This window comes from Macrobrachium nipponense, chromosome 35 (assembly GCF_015104395.2).
Source record: "Macrobrachium nipponense isolate FS-2020 chromosome 35, ASM1510439v2, whole genome shotgun sequence".
Lineage (NCBI taxonomy): Eukaryota > Metazoa > Arthropoda > Malacostraca > Decapoda > Palaemonidae > Macrobrachium > Macrobrachium nipponense.
In genome coordinates, this window is record NC_061096.1 from 22,177,090 (window position 1) to 22,204,932 (window position 27,843).

Consider the following 27,843-nt stretch of genomic DNA (forward strand, 5'->3'; position numbering starts at 1 on the left):
TAGAGCGATAGAAAAGACTGGACGGTGTCTGGAAGCGCATTTTTTTTATCTAATTGAAGAAAAACTGAAAATCAAACGTACTTTGACGTCTGTGAAAGGGTTCAGAATCTGGCTATAAATGTAAAATCAAATACAATTCTTATCTCTTGTAGAATACATCTTATGAAATGTATTTTAAGTGTTCCCTACATCAAACACAGCGTCTCTCTGAGAAAACTTCGAAAATGCAACTACCTTCACCAAAGCAGGTTGGAGTCAATATCTGAAAATCTCTCGGTCTGGAGCAGAGAATTTGGGTAACTATGCTAATTACCTTGGCACAGATTTACATTATCTGATTGTTTTTTGTAGTTTCACCATATTTATTCATGTCCTCATGTATCTGATTCTGACAGTGCCTTTATTGCAGAAAGTAAATCTATTTATCAACAAGTAATACTTTATATCAAAGGGTGAACTCTTTAACAGATGGTAAAACGTAGACAAGCTTCTGGTTTGTTGTTAATTACGTATTTTGCTCATTTTCTCGGAAATTTTTGTCTCTAAATGCCATAAGCTAAAATACTCTATACGGTACTTTTCAAGGGTTATAGGAGCGTTATTATAACCATATAACTTGCCTAATGGACTCATATTGTCAGCAAGGGCGAGTAGATTATTTTGACAACACTTAAACCTTAAGCCTGGAACATTAATGGGATATTGTTGCATAGCTGAAGAACTTATTCATGAACTTAAACAGCATCCGAGAGGTTAATAGGAAGTATACCTCAATATGATTCATGTTGCTAAAGTTTTGTGCCTTGTTATAATGGAATTCAAAAGAACATCACATTTGCTTTGTTTACTTTATTCACCCTTTCTAGAGAGAGAGAGAGAGAGAGAGAGAGAGAGAGAGAGAGAGAGAGCCTGTGATGAGGGTGAAGAATGCAAATACAAATTTCTGGTGAATGGATTACCCCTTATGTCCCTATGGGGCCTCCCACTTATAATATGATATATATGAAGGCGGACGTACATTTTGACAGGGTACTTATCAATTTATCTAGTTTTCCCTATTTCCCCCATATGCAACCATATTCGGGATTCACAACAACTGACTGAGTTCGACTCGCGATTATGATTCGATTCTTGTTATTCGAGAGGGCAACAGATTCACTTCTGACCCAAAATACTTAATTCCCTCCTTAGGTCAACATGGTTATATCGATCCTTCCTTGTTCTTGGATCAAATGCTAAGCTCTGAACTGGAAACCAAAATTGCTACTCCTGCACTACCAGGAAAAATATATTTCAATTTACTGCAAAATAAGTGAAACCCTCTAAACGTACGGAATTGCCTTACAAGGACCTTCTCCTGTGTGGTCTGACTCTTTTACTGCAATGAATATTGGAAGCAAAAACGTCTTATCTGACTTTGTTGAAAATGGAAATGAGGTGCCACACAGGGTTAAAACTATACTTTGTAGAACCATTGCGAGTTACTGGAATTGCCGCTAACATCATGCCGTACTTACCCAGCAGGAATTCTAAGAACACGTGAATATACGCACTGGTAGATTACCTATGGTCAAGCAGTGATGGAAACCCATCCATATAATGTTAGATGCCATAAGACCAAATGGTGATCCACGAGAAATCTCCGTTGGATTATATTGCGTAAGTTGAGATAGCGAACATATAACATCATAACTGAGACTGTTGCGGACTTGAAGGCAAGGGCGTCAAGCTTTAGTGGATGTACAAGTGAATTTGGAAATAGGCTCTTCTTACCTTTCTAGATGAACAATATTTTGTATATATTATTCGTACCAATACTGGATACAACTTTGTCTCATCACTCTGAAGTTAATGGAATAATAAAGGCCGTGGAAGTTTCCTACTTATTTTTCTATTACCCAGCAATTTTTCAAGTCATTCTATTTCGCTACATTTTGTAGAATGAGGAGCCCATACTAGTGATCAACAGTATGCGATTGGTCTAATCAAAAATTTATTTTGATTCTGCGTATAATTTTAACACTTTTTTTTAAGATCTTGGAACTTTTCCTTAATAACATTTTCATCTGGATTTATGGAGTCAGCAAAATTTCGTAACAGCCACTAGGTTGCCAGTAGGCAGACTGGACTAAATTTCCATAGTCCGTACAGCACTCAACAAATCGCAAAAACTCAATGCTGCATCAGATGCGGAGTGTCAGCACAGTGTTCTCGTGAACTGGTTGCTGTTCAAAAAATAAATAAATAATAAATAATGTACATGACCTTACCCGGGAGTGGAGACATTTGCAATATTTTATTCTGGCAAGAGCAAACATAATACAAAACATTCTCAAATTGTAATCTAGAAAGTTTACTGGTTAGTAAATGCAAAACATTTATCTTACAGTATCTTATTTATTCTCTAAAGAAAACCACCCTTTGATGAGAATTATACCTTAATGTTTTTATCGACTTACAAAGTGAGAAAAAAAATAAACACGAAAGCAAAAGGTAATCAATTAATTTGTTCAAGACAATTAAACCTACGTCAAACTGCTCACCAAATTGCATAAAAATGCTCCGCATCATTTTTTACTTCTTTCACGAATACAAGGACTTGGTCAGCATAGTTACCCACATATTCGCATCGCATATATTCTCTTTCATAAACGGCAGGAAGTTGTCAGTTTTTAAAAGTCAAATCAATGATAACGATATTATAAGCAACGATAAAAACCACTGAATCCAGGTAACGACTAGGATCCATACCGAATTTTAGTCAGTGGTTCCCTGGAACTGACAAAAATTCCAAAAACTTAAATATCTGTTCATCTAGTTTTCACGTAATCTTACAAACAGAGAAAAACAAAACCACGATCTCCCTGGCGGAGGCAATGAGTAAGTTTACTGGACAGCCAAATTCCGATGCTTGCAAATGGCAAGACACCACTCAAAATTCCTCAAATTCTTGATAATAAGAGAAAGAATGAAGTCAATTATTCCTTAACTTTATTTTTCCCCAGTGTGAATGGCATCTGTCTCTTTATGTACTTCGGTTTGCAGTTCTCATTCCATTTCATTAAGACAAGGCCTTCCCATATGTTAGCAAAACGTCATGCAAGCAAAAATATAACTCTCTCTCTCTCTCTGCGTGTATGAGTAAATCATGAAGGTTCCAACTGATAATAGAAACTCTTTACTAAAGATTAACTGAATGGATAGAATACAAGGACTTGATACTAATAAAAACGCCAGGAATTCATTTTTATATTAAATAAACAATTCGAAACAGAACTAGTATAGTTAAATCTACAATATATTCACAGAAGCTTCACATACAAAATTTTTTCTTTTGCAAAGACAGCCAGTTAATAAATATCATGTTAAATTGGAAAAAACTTTCTCTCACACACACACCTACAAGCACATACATACATATATACAAACACCTTAATGTGTATAAATATACATACATACATACATATATATATATATATATATATATATATATATATATATATATATATATCATTCAATAAGAGGTCGAGGCTAGTCCCCATCATGTAACAGGTGAAGAGGCAAAACAGTTCAATACATCAGTTGCTTTATTGTTGCCAACCTTTCAAGACTATGATCTCACTTTCAAGGCTATGAAAGGAAGAAAAGCAAATATATGTAAATTACAAACTTGTCCAGCAAGATTAACATAAACTGTCACATACAAATAAGCAAGAAAAAAAAAATAACTAAAAACACACAATACATTGCAGACTAAGTTTTAATTTTTTTTTTTTTTTATTTAAAACAAACATTTTGCCCCAAACCTATAAATGTAACCTTACGAAAAATTCCCGTTCTGAAACCATCATTCTCTCGTTTGGCCAAGGTATCAAGAATATGTGGACAACACATTCCTACTTTTTAGGGACCATCATCATTGCGAATTTTTCTTGGAAATTGCAAACGCATCACACACTAATATAAAATTTACATTTGAGAAAGAGAATAATAATAGATTACATCTTGATACCTTGGCCATAGGAGAGAATGATGGTTTCAGAACAGAAATTTTTCGTAAGGTCACATTTCCAGGTTTGAGGCAAAATTTCTATAGATCCTGTTCACTTAATTTTAAGCTTAATTCATTATCAACGCTAATGCACAGAGCTATGGCCTTGTTTAATAATGAAATTAATTCTTGCAGGAATTCTTTAAGACCAATTGTTACCCATCTGCCGTGTTCTCTAATTATGTCAGAAAGGCCCCACAGAAAATCTTCTAGCCACCAGCTCAGTACATCTAGCTTCAAAACTGAAATATATTTGCTTTCCATACACTTATGATACCTCATTTATACCACAATTAAAAAAAATGATGAGTAAATATTTCCCAGCAGTTGATGTCAAATTCATCTTAAGGAATCCAAAAACCATAGATGGATTCTTTCGGCACAAAGGTAAATTGACCACTTTAATGCGGTCTGGCTAGTTTACTTGTATACTTGCTGATCGTGCAACGAACAGACTTACGTGGGAAATACTCGCCGACTGCTGAAAGTACGATGTGACTCACATATAGGCATTAGTCACCGCGCAGGGATGAAGCTTTCTAGCCCGAGATTTCAAATATTAGGAACCATACACAAATATGCAAATGCAAAATCAACTACGATGATTTTAAGATCCTTTTATCCAGCCCTGAAGAAAGCCACCTACTTATACTCGAATCCTTGGCCATTAAGCACTTTGTTCCACTATTAACTAACAACACTACAGCAGTTCCAATATACATTGCTTAGACCACCCACTCTTATCTTTCCTTGGTTATCTCGACTCCTTCTCGCTCTGGCAAACCATAGAATAACCAAGTTATTCTATGGGCAAACCTTTCAGCAACCGAACCTCGGGTTAAAAGGTTTGTCTTAAATTATTTTTTTTTTACTTAGTCTTCATACATTGTGTGTTTTCATTTATTTTCTTTTTTCTTGCTTATTTGTATGTGATAGATTATGTTAATCATGCTGGAAAGGTTTGTAGTTTATATATATTTGCTTTTCCTCCTTTTATAGCCTTGAAAATGAAACCATAGTCTAGAAACGTTGGCAACAATAAAGCGACCGATGTATTGAGCTGTTTTGCCTCTTCACTGTTATATATATATATATATATATATATATATATATATATATATATATATATATATATATATATATATATATATTAAGGAATTTGAGGAAGACATCTCAGGCACTTGCATATTTTAATGCTAACGTTTCAAGGCCAAACCTCATTATCAAAGCTGTAAAAAAATATATACAATCACATTAAAACACTAAAAGGCTCGAACTTTAAAATGATATGGTAAAAACAAATACAAAACATTCAGTTTAAAATGCCTGCCAGAAAAGAAATAATACGAGTGACAAGGAGAAACGTTAAAAGTCCAGGGTAAACGCTATGCTAAAAAAAGAGGGATGGAGACAGTTTGGTTGTTTAACTTCGGAACTACCTGTTTTATATAGTGATTCGTGGATTGCCAGCTGCTGAGGTGAAAGAGCCCTCGACAAAATTTTAAATCAATCATATTCAATATTTATTTTGCACTTTTCAGCATGCTGTCGTACCCTGGAAAACTCTGGATTCGACAGCTGGATCCCAGTACGATAACTAATACCTGTGGCAATCGATGCGGCCTTTCAGTAACCTCCGAGAGGCACCGACATATTTCCCCTGACTACATAAGGGGCAAGAAAATAAATACACAGTATTCGATGTCATCAGAGGGTTTAATCTATCCTTATACTTAAAAAGAGAACCTATGGTAAGAGGATTAGTGGGAATGAGGTGACTTCTTACGGCAGGACAATACTGCCATGTTAATGAACTAATTACAGTATTAAAGGACATATCATGAATAAATGGAAGACTCGAATAAAATGGCATTTTTGAGACTGCTCGAGACCTAACTTTCGGCATGATTCTGTTATTTAGAAACTTATTTAACTGTTTATAAAATAGACTGGAAGGGAAATAATTCTCCGAGAAATAAGTGTATAAGAATGAAATTTCTTTGCGAGATTCAGACCAGTTCGAGGTTAACCAGAAAGAAATTTCCTTCTTATACGTCTATTTTTCGGAGAATTATTTCCCTTCCAGTCTGTTTTATAAACAGCTAAATAAGTTTCTAAATAACAAAATCATGCCGAAAATTAGCCGATTTTTCTGGTGAAGGATCCAGTCGTTTCCCCTTCGTAGAATCAATCTTAGGCATAGCTGGTGAGACGTTGGAATATATATATATGTATATATATATATATATATATATATATATATATATATATATGTGTGTGTGTGTGTGTGTGTGTGTGTATGTATGTGAGACGAGAGAGAGAGAGTCCGAGAACGTGATACTGACAAATTTTGAATTTAATTCGATAATATTTCAGGTAAAAACTATCCGCATGAAATTCTAAAATGGATTAAATAGAATGAAAAAACCCTAAGAATTCCATATGGGGACGATTTAACCGACTAGACAGTTGCACCACGTGGTTGTTTGTTACATATTACCGTATGAAAAAGAAGAGAAAAGAATTCAACTGCTAAACGAAATGAAAAGCTTCTCTCTCTTTTATTTGTAATCTATCCTGACACTTCCCTAGCACTTTACAGAGAGGGGTCCGACTACAGTCGCTTGAGTACATTATCGTTTGCTCTGTAGTAAACATGAACTAGGAAAGTAAAGAAGCAAAGCAGGAACAGTAAAAGTGTGCCGCTTCGTCCAACTGGCACACGACGGCTAATTCTGGCCGTTCCCCGAGGAGTTTACCTCTCTCTCTCTCTCTCTCTCTCTCTCTCTCTCTCTCTCTCTCTCTCTCTCTCCTCATTTAACAGATTAATATTTCATGATGAATCTCTTCAAGTTTCCTATTTCCTATTTTTCATACAACGGGAAGCACGGGGGAATTAGCATAACCAGTTACTTTATTGCCACACTGTTACTTTTGTGATTCACTCTTCTGGAGGGATGAACCTTTATCTCTGACAAAATCAGTTTCTAACGAACCATATAAAAAAAATCCACGTTTACCGTTTCATTAGAGTAAATATTTTAATGTGAATTCGAACATTCAACAGTTGAAGTCGAGCATTCAACAGTTGAAACATTAATCAAAACATATAAAAAAGACCAATTACAAATGCTTGAACCCGCAATACTTTGACATATACGTACATTTCTATTTTACCACTGTATTCAAGTTCCACGTGTAAGAGTGTTATCCTGTCACATAACAAGGATAGTACAATCCAAATTAGTTAGATTTCCTTAAGACAACAGAGTAGTGATATCTCAAATATTGTCTACCTCGCCTACTAGAAACTGACTTGGGAGAAAATAATGACAAACCATTCTTGAGCTTAATGGTAAAGCAGAAAAGAGTAAGGATCAAAATAACATTCGTAAGTCAGTAATAATTAAGAGTATCTACAAAGTAAAAGTTACATCAGAAATTTTGCCAGAATAAAGGAAAAACATTATTGATCTTTATGAAGGACAGATGAGAACGATCAAAGAGATCATAAGTTTGTAATCTTCAAGAGTATCTACAAAAGAGAAATTGCACCATTCTCACCGCCGACTTACAGAGCAGTATATAATCATAAAAATATAGTGCGAGGAGAGTTCTTGAAACTTATGAAAACCTTTACTTCAAAAGACCAGTAAAGAGAGCGTTCTCTGACTTAAAGACAATAAATTGCTAATAACCGACAGCCATATGAAACGCACGAACGATGTTCCGCTTGTTTCTGTACGCAGGAAGTTGGGGTATGTTAAAATGTGAATTTTGGCATTTTAGGGATTATGGGAAAGATTTACTGTACCGAGTGAGAGAGCAATCATTCATAAACAAAATCTGACATTTCTCTATCCTGGGAATGTACTGTCCTAGTAGGTGGGTATGTTTTCATGTATACAGCAGATCATAACTTACATCTATTATGTGATAAGTAAAATCTAACGATAAATATGTATATATATATAATATATATATTATATATATATATATATATATATATATATATATATATATATATATATATATAATATAAGTATATGTGTGTTTATATATTCACAAACATGAAGTCAAAATTATCGTTTAATACCCAGTTCACAATACCTCGGGAATAACTTATACCCAAGAGGCAATTAGCCTATACCTGATAAGTGCTTCGTCAAGCCTTTAACTGATAAGTGCTTCGTCACCGGCAGGAATCGAATCTGAATTTGACAGGCATATGTAGCTACAGCAAAGTCGTTGGCAACTTATCCTTTTCTTGATAGCTCAGTATTCAAAGTTAGCTGCCCAACTTAGTTTCTTAACCAAGCAACGGTTCGAATCCTGCCAACAACGAAGCCCTTAATTATAACTCTCCTTAGGTGTTAGGTGTAAGTTATTCCGAGGTATGGTGAACTGGATATTAAACGACATTTATGCCTAAGAGTTGCGAATAAAAAAAAAGAAAGTAACGCGTGTATAAATGACAAGAACTTATAATTAACCAAGTATTACATATTTTATCAATCTACATCATGGTGTAAGTGGGTTGATATCGATTCCAAATACTGAACTTGAATTCGACAAGCATAGGTACAACTCAGTAGTCAAAGTCGCTGTCTATCGTTGTTTTTAAACCAGTGACAAAGTTATTACCTCGGATATTAAACGATGTATGGTAGCATATATACGCATACGCAAACACACACACACACACATATATATATATATATATATATATATATATATATATATATATATATTTATATATATATATGAATAATTACTCACATCGAACCGTGATCCATTTATATATCAATTCAAGCTACAAATGTCCTTTAATATCTAAATTCACTTTACCTCCCAAATGATATATTTTCATATATGTACCGAAGGGGAATTTTTTTTTTTTTTTTTTTTAATTGATAATAATTTCGTCCCCCCATGGGATCGAACCACCGTCCAAGTGGACGGGGACGAAATCAGGATAGCGTCACTGACTGTCCTGATTTCGTCCCCGTCCACTTGGACGGTGGTTCGATCCCATGGGGGACGAAATTATTATAAATTAAAAAAAAAAAAAAAATCCCCTTCGGTACATATATGAAAATATATCATTTGGGAGGTAAAGTGAATTTAGATATTAAAGGGACATTTGTAGCTTGAATTGATATATATATATATATATAAAAATATAATCTATCTATATATATATAATATATATATAATATATATATAGGATATATATATATGTGTGTGTGTGTGTGTGTGTGTGTATGTGTGTGTTTGTGTATGCGTATATATGCTACCATATATACGCATACAACACATACACACACACATATATATATATATATATATATATATATATATGCATGTTCCACCCTAAAAAAATGTAGTCCATTCTCCCATTAACTTCTTCCCCGATAATTACAGCGTTGCAAGCATTACAAATGACCAGAGCATTTCCTATCTGCAACACTGTACAAGGCAATAAGAAAAGGAACATGGGGGAGGGGGTTACGCTTTTGAGGATATAACCTAATAGAGGAGAGAGGTGGTGGAGGGAGTAAGGTAAAAACCCGCCCTGGGAGGGAAGTCTATTTTCTTCCTTGTGAGACACTAAAATACCCCTCTGACAGTACAACGTATTTCCTGTTGCACGTTGACGAGTCAACGCGTTATTTTAATTCTGGTTGTGAAGTAAAAGTGTATCAGTAATTTATGTCAGTAACGATTACGCAATTGGTTTCATCGAAGTGATGTTATTAATTGTATTACCGTATTTGCCGGCGTATTATACGAACTTTTTTTTTTTTTTTTAAATATGCCAAAAAAAAAGTGCCCTGCGTCCAATGCGGCAATATTAAGGATGAGAGACCGAGCGCCAGAGCACAAAAGTTGCTAATAATAAAACATTGAAAAACAAGCTTAATTATTACAGTAAACTGTGTTATCAGAACAAAGTATGAAATCATATATAAATTTACAATTACCTTTAAAGAAAACTAATGAAATTTACCATAAATAAACAACGTTTATGCCTGTCTTTATTTATGGTAAATTTCATTTAGTTTCCTTTAAAGGTAAGCGTAAATTTACAATTGATTTCATACTTTATCCCAGTATACTCTCACGATATGCACAGAATCAAACAATTTTCCCAACAAAATCACTTTAAAATATCTTCCAATAAATGTATGATGAAACATACTAAAATTGTGTTTTTTCTTTCTTTTTTTCCCACAAAATATCCTTGTAAGATTGGGGTACGTCTTATGCGAAGGTGCGTCTTAACGCCGGTAAATACGGTAATTACTGTCATGTAGTAGAAAATATATCATCAAATATAAAAAAAAAAAAATAGCTACAAGTCATTCAAACGATTTTAGTGATTCACCTCTCGGATGAATACTAATAAGAATGAAAAAGGATTTGACGTTTGGCTGATTTAACAAGACGGAAAGACAGGGAACTAAACTGATCTGGAGCTAGCAACCCAGTAATAATTGTCACTGCAATGAAAAACTTCTCTAGTCAACAAGAATTTACGGAATGAGGCTGGTAAGGGTAAAAAGAAAATTCTCCAAAGGCTTAACAGGAGCAATGAAGATGTCCAGGATTTTGGAGACAATCGGAATCAGATCCCAGCCTAACCATTTTGTTAATACCTGCTAGCTATAGACTTGAAAGACCTTGCAGGGTATTGAATTAGGGGAGAACCACAGTGTGATCTTGGAATGAAACAGTTTCAATTTATGGAGCATACACAGAAATCTTTCTAGATATAAATATCGAGACAATGACCTTTTATCAAAATTTCCTTCACAACGAGTATTAACGTAATTAATACCTTCAATAATACAACTGTAAAAAGAAGAAAAAAAAAGGACAAAACCAATACAATCTCACACGCATTTACAAAACCAATAATTTATCTATATGTTTACTCAATAAATTTTGAAAGGTAAAATAATTGGCTTATCAAAAGAAAAAAAAAAATACGAGCTTAGAAAAATATAAGACGTTAGTACAAGTTACTCTAATGGCCATAAAAAAATATATTCTTTAAAATCATCTACACCTCGTTGTATGGCCCCGAACAGTTCCTCCGTCCTAAATTTTATACTATGGCAAATTTAAAGCTCAATAAGCCTTTCTAAATATAGACCTATAACTTACAACCATTTCATCTCTTTCGTTGTGGTATTAAACTTTAACTTGTGATTCTGCGTCAAAGTCAGTCAGTTAGCATTTGACAGTTAAAATTTCGTTATGGATTTTCTCTTAAAACTAGAACGTAAAATATCTATCTCACAAATAAAATTCCCTTTGCCAAAGGTGTCAAAATCAGATAAAACCCTTAGGAGAGAAACGGCAATTCTTCATTCATGACTATAAGAACGTGTAACGATCGTTCTCCGACTTGTGCTTGCATTGGCCTCGATATCACTACCTTGGGTTTGAGTATCCTTGAAGGGTACACTCGCAAGCGCTTTCTTTTGCCATAGTATATTTTCTTTATTACTATTTTCACTTTTATTTGTTTACGCTTGTATTTAGGTATGCATACAAAGTTGTTTATAAATACACACACATATATACACACTATATATATATTATATATATATATATATATATATATATATATATATATAAAGATAAATGCCACGAAGGAAAAATAAACGAAGTCATTTATCTTTATTTATGGATTTATCACGTACCTAACTTTCGTGATTCAGTTATACATATATATATATATATATATATATATATATATATATATTATATACATATATATATATATATAGTATATGGTGTGTGTGTGTGTATTTATAAACAACTTTGTATGCATACCTAAATATACATACTGTACAGGAATACAGGGATGTGTACTTCATATAAATATACAAAGGATATAGATATATAATATATACAATGATATACCTATATAATATATATCCTATCATATATATATACATATATAATATATCATATATATATATATTATATATATTATAATAGATATATATATATATATATATATATGCATTAAGCTACAAATGTCCTTTAATATCCAATTCGCTCTAATTGGATATTAAAGGATATCTGTAGGTTAATGCACGTATATAAAACACGGTGATGTGATAAAAATTTATATATAAATATATATGTGTATATATTATATATATATATATATATATATATATATATATTTATATTAATATATTTATGTATATATAAATATACACACATATATATGTAAATATATATTATATATATATATATATATATATATTATATATGTATGTATAATAATATAACATATACATATATGTATAATATATATATATATATATATATATATATATATATATATATATATATAGCGCTGTACATGTATATTTGAATTCAATATTAAATAAATAAAAGTGAAAACATTAATGAAAAATAAGTATACTATACCAAAGGAAAGTGCTTTCGGGTGTACCCTTCAAGGGGACTCAAACCCAAGACTGCGGAAGCCAATGACACAGAGGTTAATGCAAGCACAATTCGAAGAACGATCGGTACACGTTCTTAGTATCATGAATGAATGTTTTTTTTTTTCAAGTTCTCCTGAGGATCTTACTTGATTTTGACCCTTTGGCAAGGGGGAATTTTATTTGTAATGTTGATCTTATAAACAGTGAAATAGCGCCAGGGGGAATTTTATTTGTAATGTTGATCTTATAAACAGTGAAATAGCATAAACAAATTACGTTCGGGTTACAGGAAAAATTCACATCCAAAATTTAACTGTCAAATGCAAAATGACTGACATTAACGTGAAAACACAAGTCAAAGTTCACCTCTAATACAAAAGAGAAATAAAGTGCAAGTTACAATTTAAATTTTGCAGGCATAAAACGAGGTTGAGTTGGTTTTAAACACCACATTTTAAAGAATACTTTTTTATGGTCGTGAGAGTAACCCGTAACGTCTTATACTTTCCTAACTCTTATTATTTTATGTAAAAGACATAAGCTTTTTTTTTACTATTTCAAAACTCCTTGGGTTAGCACATAGTTCAATGATTGGTACTGTAAATACGTGAGAAGTTGTATTCAACTTGTATATTTATACACATATATACATGCATTTAGCATATAATCAAATAAAACTTATAAGTAATAAACGATTCAATTCTTATTAAATATTTGTACCCGTAATGCGTGTATTTAACATATATAAATAATTATTTATTGAAATTGCCCGAGAAGAGCCCAGGTGAAGGTGATTGGCGATGAATAACTACGTATGCATAGATGTATCTTGCGAGGTACTCTCAATGGGTGAGAGCTGGAGATGTCATACACACACACTACATATGTGTGTGTATGTATATATATATATATATATATATATATATATATATATATATATAATCATTTTAATATATTCACACAAATCTATTCAACTCTATCATATATATATATATATATATATATATATATATATATAACGTATTATATATATACATAAATGCCTATTAGCAACATAGTAATGATTAATTGAAAAAGTAAATGAAAGAGGATTACAGCAACCTTACCTTTGTGAGCTGGGCGATCTTTTTGTTCATTCGAAAAAGTAGCTCCGGGGTCAACATTGCTTCTATAGACCCGTTGATTGTAGGACCCCCAGATCCCGCGGATCCCTTGGGTCCTTCGGACTCATTTCCAATTCCTTTCCCTCGTCCTGACATTTTTCTAAGCTACGGTGTCCTCTTTTAATATGAAACAGAAAATGAGGGGAATGTTATGGCAACGATGATATGTGAATTACTCCGGGTTTGTTTGTTCGAACTTGGTTCGAATGATCCAGACACTGATTTGAGATCTTTGATATTGAAGTATGCTAGGTGACACCCACCACTCAAATGGAGCTCCTACGATTTAAGCCACTCTATCGAAGGAAACTTCTTTATGTCAAGAAAAAAAACACTTCGTTACTGTAAATTGCTGCGTGTCGAGTCGTTTTCCATATTTCTAATGACGTCTTTTTTCGGCCGTTGACGAGGCAGCAGACGGAAAAAAGCAGACCCGGGTGTGGTCACTTCTATTTCCTCTTTCTGCGATACGACGACAACAGCAATTCCTCCACGACAGCGCCATCACAGACCACTCGCGATTCCCTTCTCCTGGTTATCTATCTGCTCGATCGTCGTCAGTACACTAGAATACACGGCGACTGCATGTGAATGGAAAACACAAGCTACATTTCAAAGGTTAATACCAAAACTTGATTTTAAAAGCAAAATTTAGAACATGACTCAACAACACGTTTACTTCCTCAATTATCTTTCTTGACATACATACATGTCTTCAAATGGAGATGACTACTCTTGCCAACTCCCACTTCCTAAACCACTGAAGGTACTGAACAAATAATGAAATACATCTGCACAAAATGTTTGTACAAAAACACTACAACGTTTACATAGGCGTCTTTCCATAGCGCACAGTGTTACTCCTCCACTTTGCTTCTTCAGCAGAATACTAAAGTTACGGAGCCTTAACGGCTACGGTAGAGAGGAAAGAGTAAGAGGAAAAGAAGAGAAAGAAGTTTTGCGAAGTGTATACGTGAGAGTGAGTGTGTGTGTTTTCAGTGCCAGAAAGAGTTCAACTGTATCGCCTGGCAGTGTTACACGCCTGCAATGTCTACCAAAACTTCAGGCGCTCCCATATATGACATTCTACCGTACAGACAAACATGCACGGATATATTCAAAACAAATTCTACACACCAAACACACACACACACACACACACACACACACACACACACACATATATATATATATATATATATATATATATATATATATATATATATATATATAGGTACTCAAAAGACGCTGCTCATCAAACAACTTTTTATGAATCATCCTTCTAATCTCATTACTCTCTTGAATTTCCAATTTCTGGACAGTCTCGCATTTGTTCATTGAAATTTCATATAGCATACAGAACAATACATGGGTTAATTATTAATGTAACTTAACAGAAAAAATCTAGGTAGATGGATATGGAAATCTGTGGAGAAAAAAGATAAAGCACGAATTCGTCTTAGTTAGCTATCAATTTAGGTCATCGCCTATCCGTCAAGAATTTGTATATAAGTCTATACTTCACGATATTGTACAATCTTGCCTTTCCGTTCCTATCAACACATTGGATGGTATTACAGGTATTGCTTAGTATGTAATGTAAACGTTTACTCAAACACATCGCAGTTCATCTATTACCGTCACTTCCACAACTAAATATAAACCTATACACACCGCTACCTAATTTTATCTCCTTGTCTGCCATGAGGTTTGTAGACGTCTCATACAATTCAATAGGAATATTTTCAACGCACAAAACCATAGGTATTTTCCATTCAAGAAAAATATGTTTGTCGAAGTGTTTTCTTAATAAGAACAATGGCTGTGGTTGAAACATCAAGTCATTTCTGGGTAACTGTCGCGAATGATAGGATCAAGATAGCTGTGGTGGCTGCAAAATTCCTGAAACAAGTTAGGTAGCAGAATCTATACAAACGATTTGGAAAGTGTATAATATGAATTGTAGATTTTGTCGGTGAATGATGAAAATGTGTAAGCTGCTGAGCAGGATTGCTTCCATAGTTCATGGGGGTGGGCGGTCAAAATGGCTGAAAGGTCGAGAAATGGCCATGTACAAGAAGTGATTAAGGTTGTAAGCAGTGGCAAAAGGGCATAAGTGTTTCGACGGTTTGGCCTAACAGAGGAAACGTAGAAGAAAAGGTTTATAACTAAAAGCATCGGCCTAGACATTAATGTAATTTTGTAAGCCTGAAGTCAGGTGAAATTTCTCTCTCTTGTTTACCAGTCCCACCCACATCTCTTGATTCTCTATACTTTCTGAGTATATATTTGCTAAACGGCTTAATAAATTTTCCTCCAACTACTTCCGGAAGGGCGTATGTTATTACTTTTTTAATCAATAACGTCCTATATAGTTATATTTTGTTATTCTCTGGTGTTCAACCTCATTGTGCTACCATATCAACAAAGGCATGATAGTGTACCAATCCGTACAGTATACGTAGGCCTATAAGTAAATCTAGACTGACTAGTATAAGCTTACCTATTGTTATTTCAAATACGAATTTGTGCTCCCTTTTTTGCTCTCTCGAACATGTATGCCTATCCTTCTCTGCTAACTGAAAATTAATGTAGTAACGAAAAAGTCATGCTAGACCTATAAGAAATCAGTGTCTCTCTCTCTCTCTCTCTCACTATCACACACACACACACACATACACACTTAGTATTTGATATATCAGTTATTGTCAACTAACTACTTACATAGCGGGAAATTATGGAACCAATAACATGTAATTGTAATAACCACAATATCGTCATAACTTCTTATATAGACCTATACGATTTTTCCCTAAATATCTCAAATTTAATTATATAATGTCATAGTTTAAAAATGCAAAAAAAGAAAATTCCAAAACTGTCTACACAACTATCAAAATCTGTGCGTTCACTATCATTCAAACTCTACAATCACTCGTTGACAACGTTAGGCCTATAGGTTACGACGATGAAATAATTAATAACTCAATTACAGTACGGTCAAATACTAATAAAAACAAATTTGATCAATTTTCATTAAAAAGACGTAAAATGTTAGCCTAATGCTTTAAACAAAACGATAAACCAATACTTCACAGCAGGGAAAGACATTTAGCAACCAATGCTTAAAAATCATCTCTGAAGCACTGAAATTTTGATCGTTAAGATTTTCGTCAGAACCCCATTAACATTTACCTTTGTGAGGGCGATCTATTGTAGAGGCCCACCCCATGTGATGGCTAAAGTAGCTAATCCTCTAGACAACGTTATAAACAAGCTCTTCAATGAAAGACGTCAATATCAAAGCATGTGACCTCCAACTGTGGCTTCAAACAGGTATGTTTCGTTGACCCAAACCTTCGTTAACTTTACGTGTCGTTACACAATTCATCACTCGTTTTCAACTATCTTTTTTTCTGCTAATGTATTACAAAATAGTTTTGCTTAGCACATTAAAAGACAGGGACCCGCTTTTTATCCACCAAACAACACCATACGCACGTGCTGCTTATTAACTCCAACGACCCTCGATTACAACTGCTGACCGGTAGGACTCAAGTCATTGGTGGCTACCTCAACTCTCCCCCTCAACTCTCCCCACCCACACCTCCCCAACCCGGTAGATGAATGATGCCTCTTCCTGGCATAACGTAGTTCCAGGGAAATTGGCTATATCATGGATATTTCATCAGTTTGTACAGCTATTTATAGTTTTATGCATTTAACTGCAGCATTATTTTTGTTATACCATAAAATAACTTCAGCAATTCATTGGTGCACTTGAGATTTTAATGAGCTGGATAAGAAGATTGATGTAAATAAAATAGTTCCATCTAATGGCAGAACACTAGACTCACTCTTGCAGACCCCAATTTGGTAATTCCAATACTAAGTAATAATTTGTCCCTTTGACACAGGTATTGTACGGCTGTGTATGGAGTTAAAAAAACCTTTTCTAACTATTTATGTTGACTACTAGAGGACAATTGGCAACGTCTGTAGATAACTATTGCATTCCCGCCAAAAATATAAAGCAAATTGAAATCATCCATGAACAGGGTAGATGCAAATTTAAAGCTGATCGGGTCTTGTCGAGTGAATTGGCAGTAAATTGTGGGGTTTAGTTCTAAGAGGAAAAGGGATTTCACCTTTGCCGTTTACCTATCCCATAGACTTTATAACAGAATTTTTTTTAAATGGTCGAAGAATGTATAGATACGAGTAACGACAGAACAACCTCAGGGAGAATAGTAAATTTCAGTGGCATTTGGAGCCCCTGGACAACAAAAGAACTGACAGGTCGAGAACTACTTGGAAAAGTACTATGAGAAGAAGGGAGGCTGGTGATAAGTGGAGATCCGTGGAAGAAAAGGCACCAGAAAGATATGTATGGAATTTCACCGAGCCCCCTTGGGTCACACGGTATGGGACATAATTTTGATGATTTATTTACAATAACCTTGGTCGTTTTTTCCACCATACAAAGGAGTAATTGTTACGGCCATCAACTCGTCAAGACGTAATCCCAGTTGGAAAAGCCCACAATAGGGGAAAGCAGCTCAAACAGAAAAACGGTTTGCAAAAGTTAAGAAAGATGGACACAATTAAATTATAAAGCGAGGCCCATGTGCTTATGCTTGAAAGGTTGTTTGTTTGTTTGTATGGTATTTTTACGTTGCATGGAACCAGTGGTTATTCAGCAACGGGACCAACGGCTTTACGTGACTTCCGAACCACGTCGAGAGTGAACTTCTATCACCAGAAATACACATCTCTAACACCTCAATAAAACGCCCGAGAATCGAACTCGCGGCCACCTATGTGGCAGGTCAAGACCATACCGATCACGCGACTGAGGCGCTTTTATGTATAAGAGAAAAAATTAAGCATTTATACTAATTTTGAACAGCTGAAGTTTGGACACTTCTATTACATGACTTGGAAGGTCGCACTACTATCAGGCACATTTTGAACAAAACCTCCAGAAAATCGTATAATAGGCTACTGAACCTAGCAAAACAAAAGACAAGATTGTTACACATCTAGTAATACGTGGTGGATGTTTCTACAGCATGTAAGATGCAAGAATTCATAGCTAAGACAGGTAAGGCGGGTGAAAAGTGAAAAGTGAAGTCCAGGCTCAAAACAGAACAAGAAAATGAAAAAATCAGTAAGTAGTTCCATGGTCTTCAATCACGAAGGAACGGACCTACCTATGAAAGAAAGGTTGGTTGCACGAATAGGTAAAAACAGATGAGTCCTCGTTTTCTATTTTTCTACATCACCTTTAACCAAATTAAGTCAATGGGTGATATGAAAAAAAATTGATATTTTTTTCTATAAAACTTTATGAAAAATTTTGCCTACATATATATGTGTGTGTGTACGTATGAATGTATACACATACGTGTGTATATACTATATATGTGTGTGTAAGCGTATGGTATTATCGCAACAGCTTTCCACTAAAGAGCCATTGCGCTAACATATCACTCTCATTTATATATAGGTACCCACCGCTTAGAACGGAAGATGCCTAAACAATCGTTATATATAGAAACCACGTGTACGGTAAGTCAGCTCTGGCTCGCGTTTGACACATACACTACACACACACACACATACCTACTCATACACAAACGCCATCGTGAGTTGAAGGGTTGGATAACGCCGAGGGTTTCATAAGCATGGTAAAAAAAATGAAAAAGTTGACCTGCTTCATTATATGTTCTTTGCTTTTATTTGTGTTACTAATCTTGATGAATTCAGTAAGTTACAACTGGATTGATTTCATAGTTACATGATTTTAATTATGTAGTCTGAGAAGAATAAGCCAGTATGGCTATCATTAAGAAAAAGAGCTTTGTAAAATATTAAAGGGCATAGAAATACTGATTAGTACTTTTCAATCAGGAAAGCATCTTCATTCAAATTTTCTGAAAGAAAATGTTCACTTCTTGAGTCCATTTCCCTTGAAATTAGGCCAAGAAGAAATATTTTTGCATTATTAACTCTACCACTGTGTTGAATAGATAATCGTTATAGGTTTTTGTAGATGCTTGAGCCGAAAAATTAACAGTGAAAGCCTTTGCTCATGCTGTTGCCTAGTTGGCCTAGCGTGGCCAAATGATGCAGTTGCAAGAAAATACAATCTTTTGAAAACATCATCAAGAAAATTATCACCAATTCATACATACGAGGCATAAATCAATTAACATGTGCTAGTCCCTTAATCTGCTTCTCAAAAATGTCAGAACAATGATATATATAATTTGAGCTATAAATATCCGTGTACTAAAGATAGGTAATATGATATGTTTCCAAAATGATTTGTCAGTGTAAATCCTTCACAAATTAAAGTCATTCCACAAAGCTGTGCTACAATAATTCTTAAACTTTACATAGAGCAGTGGTTCCCAAACTTTTTTCTGGCCGTTACCCACTCACTTTTCATACAGGATACATGTCTATGGCCCACCGCCATGCATGCCCCATGTATGTATAAAACCATAGGTTTTATACATACATATCCTCAGATTATGGGCCCTTGCATTCTGCTACATGGTCCCCGGTTTTGGGAACCACTGCTATAAAGTATCTTAATCACGAAGTATTCTCTTGAGACGGTACTGGAACAAATGCCCAAGAACAAAATGACTAAAATGTTATAGCTCTCAACGCAGAAATTTTAGTAGACATGAAGCACACCGTCTTTCTCGCGCCTATAAAGATTCAATACCACGATAGGCGATAGCAGTGATGTTGGATAGTGAGGAGGAATAAATCCGGTGGTCCTCGAGCAACGTTTCAGGTTCCATGGCTGTAACTTTGATCCAACAAACATTCTTATGCTACCTTGAAACGTTATTTAATAAATCCTACAAATGCTCGAAAAATTGAAATGGTATCACGAGGTTTTTCGCAACTACTAAACACCGAAAAAATTCGTTTTGCTATACTTGCACATCGATGACTGTCCCTCATATGAAGTTGACTCCACGGAATTTTTTTTTTCTAATGCTTTGAAAAACAAACAGTTTAAACAATATCTATATACGAAGGTTATTAATGCTAACTTCCCTAAAATGCAACAGTACGTACTGGCATCATCAACTAGATGTAAATGATTAGTACTCATAGAATTTCAAATAAAAGAACGAAATTATTTACGTATAATACTTGAAGTAGAACCGTACTAGACTATGTATATAAAGAGCTACAGTTGAACGCCATGGCAATTAATCTTACAGTCAACGAATTAATTAAAATAATGTTTCATACTGCAAGATATGGAACAAATATTATAAAACTTAAGAATAAAATTCCGTTTCTGCAGCCTATAATAATTCAAAATGATAGCAGGGTTTGTGTATGCATAAAAGCTGTTTTGAAGTTTCTTCATGCTTAAAATTTCAGTTGGTGTAATACTTTGCTCAAGTCTCTGTGATATCCACTAGGTTTTATACTAGGGAGATGATAATGGCTAATCGATATTTGTATCACACGATACCAACCTTGAACCAAATTGTTTGTTCGGGAGTTCGGGAGAGTTCTCTACGAACGCACTCGTAAATATCCCAAGCATTTGGCGGGAAGAGAGGACATCTCTCGCCTCTTCTAAAAGGATCTGCCCATCCATGTTTTCAAAACTGAGCAACTCCTTTAGATCTCAGCAAGGCACTGCGTCGTCTATGGTGCGTCATAAACATACGTCGTCAACTCATCGTACACACACCACTAACGGGTTGAATACAAGTTAACGACTTGTCTAAAATACTGGTTCATACGATGATCCAGCATTTGCAAAATGTTCATTCTTAAACTCATGGTCGCTGACTTGTTTTCAACAAGTTTCTAAACACATATGCGATAAATAACCGACGTATTTCACACGTTTTCCGGTAGTGTGGACGCACCATAATGATTTAAAATGATGTCGATATCATTTAAGATTGCAAGAGTCCACGCAACCAATTTACTGAAAACAGTACTTATCTCTCCATTGTTACAATACAGCTGTGCCAAAGAGATATTGAATCTTCCGCCAAACATCTCGACTTTCAAAAACAGACTCCTAAATACCTCCACTAAAGAGAACAATATTTTGGCAAGACAGCAATTGCTTAGGCAGTCACGTTTACTTCGGTTTCTTGCATTATCGGACGAAGCGAACCATTTATTGTTAGTTCTTTTCTCTCTCTCTCTTTTTAAGGTTGACTTTGATGGACAGTGTACACGATCAAGGCCATTTATTGTTGTACTTATAAAGGCATCCTTAATAACATTAATATGATCTGCACGAACTAAGCAGTCTTTGGCAGTGTTTGATGACATGGTATTAAATCTTAGTTTAATTAAAGTGTCTAATTTTTAATTAAACAGTCTAATTTTTACTTTCTTTCTTCGCAGGTGCGCCGCAGTTTCTGGCATCCCAGATGACCATGAGATAAAAAGGTGTTCTGCAATTAGCGTTCCCTTTGACACAACATCCTCCAAAACGAGCGGCATCTTCTCTTTATTATTATTTTTTTTTCCTACGTATTACTAATTATTACGAATTCGATGAAATGTCCAAACCATCTACCATCTTTTTCTATAACAGTTGGAAACCATAGTATTTTTAGCTTTCTGTTGGTAACAAACTTCTAAAACGCGTTTTGTTTATAAAGTCGTAGTAAAAACGTAGTGAAAAGGTAGAGTCAATGTATGTTTGTCTTTTATCTCTCCTTATCTTAGATTTTTATTACATATTTCACTTTTTTTTCACCTTCCCAACTACTCCATTGTTTTGATTGTTGAACATACATCAATTTAATGACTATATCTTTTACCAACTCAATCATTCACTTATAATCCACAAATGTCTTTAATTGCACGTGTTTATTTTTGACATTTACCCGTGCATTAAAACGCTTGAATTATATGACACTGGTCAATTTTTAATTATTAAAAAATATCATTATATATATATATATATATATATATATATACATATATATAAATATATATATACATACTACATACATACATATATATATATATATATATATATATATATATATATATATATATATATATTGGTTATTCAATTCACTTTAGTTTTGAACGTTTACTCGAGCCATATAAAAAATCAAGTATTACACATTTTCGTTTTTAATTCCATTGTTTTTATGCTTTATACAACTAAGCAATTTAGCAGATTATGGGTAACTTAGATTATTAAAGTAAAGATCCTTATATGTAAGGCCTACAGTTACGCAAGTGTGCATAGCTGATCGCCAAAGAGTCCGAGATACAATCAGAATTGGCTTCTGAAGACCACACGTCGCAATTCTTAATGCCTTATGTAGGTCACACCTGGCTTGTCCTCGCCATCTTTCTTGTCTGTTCGTTCTCTTTACATAAGAGCTGATCTATTCTTCAGCCAAAGAGGACAACGTTATGGCAGGTACCTAAACTACCTTTTCTGTATTAATTTTGTTTCTTGAATTACTAACCCCAGGCATGACAAAGAAACCTAATCTGGGTAACAGGTGTAATTTGGATAAAACCAGTGATGAACAATTTATGCGCCATGATAAGTCACATGTCCCTTCCAGTGAGTCAGGTGTGCAGCCGTGTGGACAAACTTGATCGTAAATTTCATGGGTATTGCACCAAAGAATTGTCTCATTATGTTTCCGCAACTTTATAGACGATTGCTACAGCTCCCAAGAGCACAATAACGATGGAATTGCAAAAAGCCATGATTATCCTCAGAAAGCAAGATCGTAAGTTGTCATATTGGATTTACTTTTCCTTTCCATGCAGTGACAAATCATCGTGTAATAATGTCTCTACGGAACTCTATCTTTGGAATGTGGTATCCAGTATCTCGGATAGAATCCTATGGAAAGGAAGCCAAAGAAGGCTTATAAATCATGCAGTGGTCGAAAGACATTTTAGCTAGCGAAAGGGATACATTTTAAAACAAAAAACCCACAAATTACGTCCTAACCAAACACACTTAAACAGTACAAGCACAAGACTAATGTCCTTAAGTTCGTTTAGATTAAAAAAGCATGTCAAGAGCCTATACACATTGACCAACTAAACTCTGATTTTGCCATAATATTGCATATAATCAACTACCACTAGTTTAAGCTGAATTTATTTTCTATGATGATAATGCTACGTATCATTAGATAAGAGATGTTTATGACAGGAACAAACTCTTACCATCTCAACTACGGCAAAGCCATAGAAAGGAAGGGAGGATACATCAAAATCCTCATCATCAGAAAGACAAAATGTCATTTGCAACAGAAAGAACTCCTGTCTAGCAAGAAATTAAGCAACAGTCCATTGGTCTCCTTATTAAAGGGCCAAAGATGAATGCGCATTAACGCTATAGAAGAGAAGTGGCATGACTGTAGGTAACAGAGATGAGAGACAAACAGCGGGGCCAACCTTGGACAAACAGCACTCCTTGCAAAAAGAATGTGATGTCAGGACAGAGTTGTACTGCCAATATGTAGAAATCCAAGGATACCGATGTTGCAAAGTGAAGAGTCCAGATAATGATGTCTTCTATTTTCGGAACTGAACTGGCGGTTAGCGGAGGCTCCACATTTCAGAGCTGCAAATATTAAATCACCAAAAGTTTGTACATCTTTCATGGCATTACGTGACTTCTCTTCTTCATAATATTTTATCAGATTCAATTTGTACAATAAAAAGCATTGTAACAGTTGTCAAATATTCCCAGGAACACCCACATATTGTAAGTTATTTTCACAGCTGGGAGAGGATTACTCAGCTTTCAGTGGAGTACTTGACCACAAGGAATCATTTACCTGTACTCTACAGGAATAAAATATAAATGTCAAATTTCTTCAGTAGAATTTCTGTAAGGAGCAACCAGAAAGGGTGTTCGCTTTGCTGAGAAAGCAGGGATCTCAAACAAGGTTTATCAATAATGCAGATTTTTATAGTTCCCTTGGGATTAAAATCTGATTCAAGACCTTGATATGACAAGTTCAGCAATTACGATCGAAATCTTTAAAATACTTTAAAATTTAGCGACAGAATTTTCGTTTATGTCACGGGACTTATGAAGTCCATTACTATGGCACAATATCCCGATGGACTTATGAAAATTAACCTCTACTGTGGTAGACACTATGGCAAGTAGAGTTGTGCTACAAGAGTCTTCTTCCCTCAAGAATGAGGAAATGGCATGACCAACAAAGCTCAGCACATGAAGAAGGTTAACTACCACGTGCGAATTAGGGAAGAGATCTCTCTCATTACAATCTCCGGTATTCCTGATGCTGATGGCCACTAGTTGAGTGAAGAAGACTATAAGCTTTGATCATATGAGTGCCATGCAATGATACAAGTGGATGCCAGTGAGACAGGATAACTCAGTGAATGCTGGGATAGTTTTGAAACGACCTATTCTGACAGCTACTGGGTTAATATAGTAAACGTTGTAATGAATAAAATACAAAAAGAACTTCCTTTGCGGCCATATAACCACGTCCTTCTGACAATGGTCATGATATCCAAGAAGTTTCATGCTTCAGAATTTACGAATTTTAGCGCTAATAATATAGTTTGGTATCATTACGATCTAATATTGTGAAATTTCATTCGGTGCTTGAAAATAAGCTATGGGCAGGCCTAACAGTATATAACAAGAAATCGTTAACCTTAAACACCATCTGACCAAATTGTGAAACACCTGTTCCTCCCCAAATCATAAAACTTTAGACCTGGAAAGAACATAACAATCTTATTAATTACGGTGCTGAACTTTATACCAAATAGGATACGAGTTTGTTACCCTACAGGAACAAAGACAATTGATCTATTTTAGTAATCTTATCAAGCAATGTAAGGCCGATCATTTTTTTAGCGGTAATATACTTGAACAAGAAGCAGAAAAAGTTTTGAGGTGTATATGAGTGTCTGTTTGTTAAGCTTGTATGCTTCACTCTTGTGCTGGTAATGCCAACGTAAATTCCTCTCTCTCTCTCTCTGTGCGCCGTGCCAAATGAAGAGTATTAACCAGCAGAGCCACTGAGCGTTTGCTGGCCGACAATCGTCACTTAATATACCTTTTCTTCGGCTCCAAGTTGAATGGTGAACTGAATCAAAAACTATTCCCAACTGGAAGGGCCTTGAAACTTGGACCATTTCGATGCAAGAGTTTATCTTCTGCGTCTTGATTTTCTCTGATATACACAAAATAATAACTTGAATTGCGCAATATTCCCTTTTGCTGTTCACATTGTTTCTTCGTGATTTTTTTCTATTATTAAATTTTAAGTTCTGAATAGGAAATATAGGATACACAATACTGTATTTTTTGTATTATTTTTAAGTCAAATCTATAAGCAGCCAAAGCCACCTTGCAACACAAAGTAAATGCAAACTGAGAGTAAATAAAGTTACTGATTCATAAACAGATAATCCCTATCAAACAATTGACGCAAACAGACTCGCAAAATCGCAAATTATCTGAACAAAAAGCATAAACTGATAATTCTGGTCCATTTATTTCTCGGCAATCACCACCTTCATGACAGCGCGAAAGTACGGCACCGCCGCGTGTGGCCGCACAGCGCACATTCGAAGCGCTCCGGAAACTTCACCACAACCCGTCAAATACCGAACTGGCTCATGTGTCTCGTGATGCCCCTGAGCCCGAGCGGGCAGAAGATACCGGGATCCACGAAACTCCTCCCCAAACCCTGCCTCACTACACCCACCCCAATCCCACTAACACCCCCCCCCCCCTTTCTCTCTCTCTCTCTCTCTCTCTCTCTCTCTCTCTCTCTCTCTCTCTCTCTCTCTCTCTCTCTCTCATCCTCTCTAACCCCATCCCAGCACAAAGCCGTGATACCCAACCGGTTAAACAAATTCTACCTTGGCCGATATACTTTAGTGGATTAAAATCATTCCCATCGAAAATAAAGAAAGGGCAGTGGGTTTTCTTTTATTCAACTTGAATACATAATTATATAGTACATAAGTATACATACATACATACATACATACATAGTAGGCACTACATACATGTGTGTGTGTGTTTTAAACAATTTTTTCCCTTGAGTTTAATTCATACTTATATATACCTCTCTTCATAATCATACTGGATATAAAGAAAAATTTAATGCAACAAATATGATGTGACGAGAAACACCGAATATATGAAAGAGAGAGAGAGAGAGAGAGAGAGAGAGAGAGAGAGAGAGAGAGAGAGAATCTCTCTAGACACGTCTAACTTCACATTCACCTGAGGTCTCTTGGCTTGCATCAGACACCAGAAGAAATAAAATAATACAAAATCGGTAAACAAAATTATCAAGTTCTCATTCAAGAAAAGTCACAACTAATTGTTTACAAGTTACAGATAACTCCATCATCTCCACTGAATCAAACAATTGCAAGAGAAACAAGCAGAGTCAGACTATCTAGCTGGCACTAGGTGGACTGGGTATTTTAGCTCATTTCCCCTCCCCCTTTCTCCTTCGGGTTCGGGTCCGTTACAACCTCCTCCCGGTGCACAACACCTGGCCAAGCCCCAGCCTTGCTGTTGCTCTCATTGGGGACCGCAATGATGTGGGAAAAAAAACCTCCTCCCTGTTTGTCACAGATAGGCTGACAAATACTACTTTCACTGTGTCAAGTAATGCAATAATAATGTTTTAGCCTCTCTCTCTCTCTCTCTCTCTCTCTCTCTCTCTCTTCTCTCTCTCCCTATATAATTATTATATATATTATATATATATATATATATTATATATATATATATTTATATATATATATAATATATATATATATAGGCTATAAAATGGTGGGTAGCAAAACTTGGGTAAAATGCAGTATAAAGACAAGATCATAAGGCTACTTCATAATAATCATTATCCTTATAAAATATTTTAAGAAATATTAGTACTAGTTAACACTAAAATGATAACATTTAAAGTTTGCTGTAAAAACGTCTATTTTCACACCCAATTAATGTCTATTTCTTAAGAAAGATATACCGTAATAATGCTGCAGTTGACTACAGCCCTGTCTGCCTTCTGTGTAGAACAATATGCTGTCGGCCAAGTGACCACTCTGTAAATACTTCTAGTAAAGCTATGTAAAAAAACCCAACAAC

At 34.9% G+C, this 27,843-nt stretch overlaps 1 protein-coding gene across 6 annotated transcripts in view; it reads right to left on the reverse strand.

Annotated features, from left to right (window-relative positions):
- Positions 1 to 26,363, reverse strand: part of LOC135208471 (trichohyalin-like) — a 555,144-nt gene extending 528,781 nt beyond the window's left edge. Inside the window, exons 1-2 of one of the 6 annotated variants that reach the window (XM_064240691.1) lie at positions 26,250 to 26,363; positions 13,632 to 14,269 (exon numbers count right to left, since the gene is read on the reverse strand). In XM_064240691.1, the coding sequence (XP_064096761.1) occupies positions 13,632 to 13,784 (153 nt within the window). In that variant the 5' untranslated portion in view covers positions 13,785 to 14,269; positions 26,250 to 26,363. Of the gene's footprint in view, positions 1 to 13,631; positions 14,270 to 14,518; positions 14,635 to 16,883; positions 17,139 to 26,249 lie in introns of those variants that run through there. The other 5 variants (XM_064240696.1, XM_064240694.1, XM_064240695.1 and 2 more) reach the window with 5 other exon arrangements.
- Positions 26,364 to 27,843: the final 1,480 nt, after the last annotated feature.